At 43.0% G+C, this 8,388-nt stretch overlaps 1 protein-coding gene across 1 annotated transcript; it reads left to right on the top strand.

Annotated features, from left to right (window-relative positions):
- LOC8080454 (ADP-ribosylation factor-related protein 1) lies at positions 4,539 to 8,388 on the top strand. The gene is made up of 7 exons (XM_002467708.2): positions 4,539 to 4,762; positions 5,269 to 5,437; positions 5,714 to 5,854; positions 6,072 to 6,180; positions 6,391 to 6,452; positions 7,251 to 7,351; positions 7,888 to 8,388. The coding sequence occupies exons 2-7, from the start codon at positions 5,345 to 5,347 to the stop codon at positions 7,988 to 7,990; spliced, it is 609 nt and encodes a 202-aa protein (XP_002467753.1). The 5' UTR covers positions 4,539 to 4,762; positions 5,269 to 5,344; the 3' UTR covers positions 7,991 to 8,388.

The raw sequence follows: 8,388 nt of genomic DNA, 5'->3' as shown, positions 1-8,388 counted from the left end.
AATCTAGCATACATATATATCAGCCCTAAATGGATTGTATCCATCAAATGGGCAAACAAACAGATCTCATCCTCATCTATCAACTATGACATATTGTATCAAACAAAGACACTTGTTTTGTACTCCCCTATAAAATTCTACAAACAAAGCACGTGTACCCATGTATAATTGTTTTGGGAAACTCAAAGTTGGTAGGTATCTTGTATATACATAATTAAGTCAGATCTGAATATAAATAGCTTTACGTTAGGGTTTGTGGAGACCAGATTCACCCAACAAGAATAAAAGAATAGAGTCTAGCATACCTTATTGGTGCTTGTTGTGAGCCAAACTAGACAATTTGCGGTGGCTCTTGCCTAGCTGTCACTGAAAAGAAATGAGAGAGATAAGGGCGAAGTACAAAAATGAGAGAGGAAGAGGATGATGATGGATAGAAAGAAAAAGGAAAGATTCTTTTAAACCCCTCAACTTTTGTGGTCGTCATCCGATCTTCCCCCTCATAAAAAACTAGGTTTTGGTGATCCTCAACTTTAAAACCATTTGTTTTTGCACCTTGTGCAGTTTAGATAGTGGTTTCACTGACATGGCACCACGCTAGTAATCCTACATGGCACAACATTAGCTGCAAGGTGCTAAATAAAACTATAAAGTCAACATCCCACCATCAAAGATGCAAAAGGTAACGAATCCTACCATTAAATATGCTAAAAAAATTTCTTTTGGTTTTCTAATGATTGTTATTTCTTTTGCTAGGTCACCTTAGGAAGTGGTAATGATGCCTTTTGGAGAAAAATCATGGCTGCACATAGAGATTATGAACGGCTATTTTTTTAATAAACAACTAGGAAATGAATTAAGCAACAATGATGAGGATGAAGATGAAGACAATGAATATGAGTACACTAAGAAAGAAGATGAAAGTGAAGATGACTCTAGACATGAGGATGATGAAGATCTTGAAGATGACTTAGAACATGCAATAACTTATATGAGATTAATATGCTTGGTTCTTTGAGCACATGAAATTAAGTTTTTTTTTGCATATCAAAACATTGATACAGTAATTTGTTTTTACATACCCTCAGAAGTGCCCCTCTATTGAAACTACTCCGAGGGTTGGTACAGTTCTTGGGCATCATTTGTATGACATGAATGATGATAACCAAGAATAAATTTCACGTTCAAACAATAGACATGGCTACATGGGGTACAACTTAAGTAAATTGTGTCTATTAGAGTTGATTTACTTATTAGATGCAGTTCAGTTTTCTCTTCAATCCTCAAGAAACTAGGAACGTTATGTTGCCCATTTTGCAAAAAAGGAAAGAGAAACACATCATATCACATGATTCTGGGGCATACCAAGGACAAAACACCTCCACAAAGCCTTACAGAGACATCAAAGAAACAAAGAAAATTTAGACACCGCTTCATAAGGTGACTACTGTGCCTTTTCTCTTGTTAGTTTTTTCTAATCAAATAGTAATATATGATAAAGTTAGGTGTCATCTTTGTAGCATGATAAGGAAGATATAAAGTGTGGTGTGGAGATTGGTATGACATCTCTAAATAGTAAAAAGCCGATGTCACTAGGACCATTTAGAAAACCTATAGGATAGCAAAACAAATGATGGTCAACCATTGGCAGATTACATTAAGGACTAAGGTACTTGTCAGCATTGTCTATAAACAAACAACCGTTTTGCCTCATTCACATAGGAAGATACAAAAATCTAGGAGGTGGTTGATGCCCATTGCATAACATTGCCTCAGCAAAATGTATGATCCCTATACTTAAAAGTGGTTCCTTTATTTATTGCTAATCATGAAACTCAATGAAGTTTACTTTGTTGTAACCACACTATAGATCATTTGTCCAAATGGCACTCCATTGCACTCAGGGTAACATTATCTTAAGCACCGACACTTACTCAAGTTTGGCTTGAAATCCAAATTTTTTCCATGTTGGATTATGATACCCTAGGTATCTCAAGACATTGACTAGATGGCCACTCGGGCGGCCTAGCAACCGTAGCCCATTTGAGCCATGCGGACCTAGGCCAAACACCAAGCCACAAGGATCATCGTGACCTCTCTTCCGTCCTCACCCCTCAGAAGGAATAGGGAGAGGTTAAGCTCCACCAAGTACACCAATCCTGATAGGGACAGGCGCCTCACTCACTTTGCAAGGACCGAGCAGACAACTATCCCCTTAGTCTGGATAGATGCCATCGCTACGCCACAATCCACAGACAAGACAACACTGCCAAGCCTTGACAAACCAGTGACCCATCTCTCAAATTCTCAATCGCGCCAAGGGACCACTTAGACCAAGCCTTGTGGACGAGCTCTAGGGCAAAGTGAAGCATTCATGCATGAGTAGGGAGGGGGTAACAACACCGTTTCATTTTTAGGCAAAGGAGACGAGGGAAGATGGAACTCTTTCCCTTTACTTGCTTTCCTCTTGCATCACAATAGATCTACGACTTGCCCTTGGCGTCTTGGATGTGTTGTCAGGTTGAGCAACATTTAGCCCTATGCACTAGCCCCTAGGCTAAAACACGCACCTACATGCACAAGGCTAAAGGGAACATAGTACATTCCCAACCTAAATGAGAGGAATGAGGAAATGGCACAACAAATAACAAACACATTAATTAAATGACACATGCACACAATTACAACATGTCCATCACATTTGTATAGCAAGAGCATACATATTTCTAAACTAACCATTTTTACCCTTTGGGACTCTGATGCTGGGCGTAGATGGCAGCGACCAAGACCTTGCACGCGAGGGTTCCCGCTCCACGAACAACAGCATTGTCGATGGCAAGTATGTCATTGTCAGACTTTTTCAATGAGTATCCTTGCCCAACAGCTTCTAAATCTGGACGCCATCATAGTGCGAGCCAACAGATGACAAGGCAGCAAGCACTCCAAAGTGAATACCCTTAGAGATCAGGCGATCCACTTGGAGGCGAGCCTCGTCGAGATGGATCACCAACTGGGTGCTTCCTCGGCCAACGTTGAGCGTGCTGTCACAAAGAGCCTGCGCGGAAGCAATCAGGGTCGCAAGCTAGGAGGTCACCTCCTGGGCTCTTTGGTCTGCGGCTGCCTTCTCCTCCTAATATGAGATCATCCTCGTGTGCAACTTTGAAGAAACCATAGGTTCACGAATGGCACCACAACCAAGCAAAATCAAAACGCGGGGAGGAGAAAACTCACCGGCACAAATGGAGTGAAGACATTGGCACTCATCTTTGAGATGTTGGTGACCCTGCTTGGCCTTGTTCCAAACAGTGTTCGCCACGACACACTCTGTCTCTTGGGCAAACATCGCCTCCTTAAGATGGGCCTCATGGGATGTTAGTGCATCGATTTGTGATTGAGCCTGTGGTTCTCGCTCCGCTGACTGTGCCTGGGTCGACTCGATCGGCTGAATGGCATTGGTTAGGTCGTGGCGTTTCTCCTCATGTGCCTTTTAGGAAGCTTCCAGCTCCCCATGCAAATGTAGCACCTTGCCTTCTGCTTCCTTCGGGCGGCCATGATCCACGGTACTTCGTGCCTACATCCGGTAAGCCAGGCGCAAGAACTAGGACTTCTCTATCGAAGTCTTCATCAGCTCCTGCCATAAAGGAGATATGATCAAACGTTCCCGATGGAAACATAGCTCATACAATGAGTTCAAGAAAGAGCAGGGCAGGGTGACTCCACTAGTAGAAATCTTCACTTTTATGAAGAATTCCTTTTTGTCACATAAGGGACCAAATTCGTCATGATTTTAGTTTTATGACGAAAACCGGTTCGTAATAGAAGCCGCTTCACTTTCCAACATCTCGTCACATAAGTGAATTTATCTGCGACAACAACAGTCTTCATCCATGACGAAAATAAAATGTCATAGAACTGCTTTTAGCATGCATGACAAAAGGCTACCACGTTGGAGATGTTTTACACGTGTACCTACTATAGTTAGTTGTATTAGAGATGGTTCGGTACATGCCATCTTTTTTATTGCACAACATGATCATCTCTTATTCTCGTATATTTCATGTTCTTATTGCTCGTGCCTGGTGCTAGCTAGGTGAACTCGATCGTCTGGAAAACCAATTTACCATCTCTACCATCGTCTCTGAGGTGATGTTGAAGGGCTTCAAAGAAGCAATGCATCGTAGACTTTGACCGACGCACGCAGATTCGACACACGAAACGAGTCGTCTATCCATGCGCAAGTCTGCCTTCCGGTGTTAGCGGGTCAACCACCGGTACCGTCACACTCCGGTCTAAGAACTCCCACTCAAACGGCGCGAGAGGCCACCACACGATCACACCGATACGATAACCTCACTGACCGGTCGGACCTCCCGTCCCAGCATCCTGCAGGGCCCACCGATCATGACCCCACCGCGACGTCTCCAAAGTCCGAGCAGCACCTCTCGGTGGTCAGTACGTGGGGGACCACGCTCGCCCCGGACCCACCGCCACTGGCGATACCGGCGAAGGAGCACACTCTTACCAGGGACCCACCTGTCCGTGACGCGGAGCCGGCGTCCACCGAGTCAACCGAACGAACCCAAGCCCAGCGGTGGGAGTAGTGGCGCGGTGACTGGCGAGGCGAGTGCCGCAGTTCCTAACTCCGGTGGGCGCGCTCCCACCGCCGGACGGCTCAAAACCCGCCCTCCGCCTCCCGCGCTCCAGTCGAGAACGGTGCGTGGTGCCGCCTGGAGGAAGCAGCCCGGTCGCTGAGCCCGGCCCTCCGGTGAGTGATCCAGATCTCCACATCCCCTCTCCCCTCTCTATTCCCGCCAATGGTTCAGTTATCTCGAGCGTTCCTTGTGCTTCTTGTTCGCCTTTTTTTTCTCGATCAATTCGATTCGTTGTGGATTGGGCGCCCCCTGGTCGCGAGGAGATAGCCTCGTCGTATTCGACGCGTTCCGTGCCCCGTAGGTTGAATCGCTCGTGTGTCTTGGGGCTAAAAGGGCGTCGCAATTGCAATGTGTGGCTGGCTTCTCACGCCTGCAGCTCCGCCAATTCGAGGGCTTCCTTGCGATTTGGGACGTAAGAATCGGGGAAGAAAAGAAAGTGTGTCCACGACACGCTCTCCTTTGTGCACTGCAGATGTCGAATTGTCGATCATGCTGCGGGCCCTGTGCTGCGTGGATGGTTCTAGTGTTGTGTCTGGCAATTTGGGCGTTCTTGCTTTAGTTGCTTTTACTGCTCAAAGGAAAATATCTGTGTAACGTGTGAAGTGTGATTGCTTTTCAGGACGTGACGTGCTGGTTGGGTATCGCCGGATAAGCGGGAAAGTCCACTGTGACAGGACGCCACCGGGTTTGGGGCAATGTTCTCCTTGTTCTATGGCCTATGGAAGTATGTGTTCACCAAGGACGAGTTCCGTGTTCTTATTCTTGGTGTTGACAAAGCTGGCAAGACGGTAGTTGCTCTCAGCCTTTATTTCCCTTTTTTGACAAGAAATTGATACTTATTTATACGCAATAATCGTCTGTGTTGTCGATTTACTCAAACCTGTCAACGCTTGAGTCTCGACAGATTTCTGAGTTTTCATACCTGACCATGCTTCAGTTCCTATTCTGCTTATCATGATGTTCTATGTACCTGCATTGCATCGCGAACGCTTTGCCTTTGATTGAAAATGTGATCTCTAGATTTCTTTACCTATATTGACATGTTTCTGGAACTGTTGTCATAGACTTTGCTGGAGAAGTTGAAATCGATGTATCTGAAGGGGGAAGGACTTCCACCTGATCGTGTGGTTCCAACGGTTGGACTAAACATTGGACGCATTGAAGATGCAAAGGCAAAACTTGTTTTCTGGGATCTGGGTGGTCAGGTAAGGTTACTAGCACACTATATGGACTCTGTTGTCATAGTAAGCCCTCTGCCACCATGGTTCCCCCTACAATGGTTGATATTTGAATGATATCTAGCTAATCGAATTGGCACATGTTTCAAATTAGCACACTATATCTAGCTAACTGAATGATATCTAGCTAATCGAATTTCCATGCTACAAGCTCAGTTTTTTGACACGCTTACCTGTTTGGCAGGTTGGTCTACGAACAATCTGGGAGAAATACTATGAAGAGGCTCATGCCATAATGTATGTTATTGATGCTGCCACTGCATCTTCATTTGAAGATTCCAAATCTGCTCTTGGTAAGATAGTTCTTATTTCTGTTAATTATTTTTTTCTCGAATACGCAGGAGAGCTGTGTATCATTGTATTAATAGAAGATATTTCTGTTAATTATAAACTACTGGTTTACTGCTACTGCTAGATCTTTTGAGAAGATATAGCTGAGATGCATTCTGGTAAACGAGATGAAAACTCATCCAAGAAAACCTAACCTAATTTTCTTACTTCAGAGAAGGTTATCCACCATGAGCATCTGAGAGGAGCACCACTCCTGATAGTTGCAAACAAACAGGTGAAGAGTTACTTCCTCTTTCCTGTAATATCTTGAAGAATGATTTTTCTTTATGTAAGACATAACTAGGATTGAAAGATTCAGTGCTTAAAACAAAGTTGCCATTGTAGTTAAATAACATTCTTGTCATGTGCACATGCTGTGAGGCATACGAATCTAAATTCTTATATTCAAAGACCCTATACGCCATTGTGAGGTTGAATACCAGATGTTTTCCTCAATACAATGACATACAGGTCTCCTGCGTGTTTGAGAAAAAAAATACCAGATGTTTTGGCCCATTAATGTACAGATGTACATGCATTGACAATTTGACATGCAGTTTAAAACATTTTCATATTCATGAACCAAGGGGGAAAAAATAGAACAGTCAGATTCTCTCTAGTTTTTTTCATTGCCCAACATTCAACTTTGACTATTTATTCAATAAAAGCATGTCCTGAAAAAGGTGAGAGTTCATTGGAGTTTGATAATAATTTTTTTGTGAGATATATTTTTGGCAACCATGCACACATGTCTGTATCCCTTACTAATTGCCAAATACACAGTACAGTCACAAACTCCCACAAACACTCATGTACACTAGATTGAGGATTCTCAACGAATGTTTGAGTTCCCAGAATCAAACAACATATAACAATGACAACATGCCTGAAAAAATCACATGGCAACCAATGACTATGTACGGTCTGTTTTTGTAAAACTGGATCCACACTCTTTTGTCAAATTGTTTACTTATTATTTGCCTCTTGTTCTCATGTTTCAATGTGTTTCTGATTTCTGAATTTCTTTGATTAGGATTTACCTGGGGCCATTGATGATGAAGAATTGGCTAAATTTCTGCATCAAGAACTGGATGAGAGGCCATATACATTTCAGGCTGTATCTGCATATGATGGGTGAGCACAGAAACGCAACTGGTTCCTGAGGAAATTTGACTCCATGAAATTTTAAAGAAATGACAGTTTTAGTCAAGCATGCAGAAATTTTTAGTTTTTACACATCTATCTCATAATAACTACTTTGAGGGCCTTTTTCATGCTCATGCGGAAGCATACGCTGTGTATGTATTTAGGGTTGACTGTTATTGCTAATTGCTCCCTCAGTTCAAAAATACAAGGCATATTTTTGTTTTGACTCGTTCTTCAAAACCAAACTTTGATAATTGTTTCTGGCATAATATGTCATGTTAGCTACAAAATTAATGTCGTGGAAAGCACTTTGAAATGTCTAATTGTACACATTTATAGATTATTAAGCATACCTATTGGTCAAAGTTTGTTTGACTTTTCCAAAACAAAATGCGGTTCATAGATTTGAATGGAGTACTACACAACTGAGAAGCCTTCAAACATGACCCATTGATCACTGGGTGCCTGGGTGCATAATTTTTTAAGGTCTGTTATATTGTTTCAATGGGACACTGGTCTTGCAGGAGGGGGATCAAATCTGGCATAGACTGGCTGGTGGAACAAATGGAAAAAAGCAAACGTACCGAGACACTGCAGGCTCGTGCTGGTGTACCTGGACAAATTTAGATTGGTAAGCTTGCAGCTGCGATCAGATGATTTTGTTCAAGGGCAAAGCATTGGATAGGAGGGCTTCCTTTGTATCGCATAAGCAGTCATTTGCTGCCTTCCGTGATTACAAGGATTATCGTTCCAGACCGCCCACGGTGCTGCAAGAAATGTTTGGGTGGTTACTCCTGCGGTGATGGTGAGGCGATTCGTTTGGTCTTATTGAGTTGGCATTCATATGTACCTAAAGATTGCGAGCATACATGTATATATGATGCTTTTCAATTTTCATATTAGACTAGTAGCGTCAATACAGAGGATCAAAGAGAGCCATGTACTTATGCCATGTTCTTTGTAAGTGATAAGAAAAAAGGGGAAACAATTGAGCAAAGAAGGAATTACTACATCCCAAATTGCTA

The sequence above is a fragment of the Sorghum bicolor genome, chromosome 1 (assembly GCF_000003195.3).
Source record: "Sorghum bicolor cultivar BTx623 chromosome 1, Sorghum_bicolor_NCBIv3, whole genome shotgun sequence".
Lineage (NCBI taxonomy): Eukaryota > Viridiplantae > Streptophyta > Magnoliopsida > Poales > Poaceae > Sorghum > Sorghum bicolor.
The sequence above is the reverse complement of the archived record's forward strand: the minus strand, read 5'-3'. Positions and strand labels throughout refer to the sequence as shown.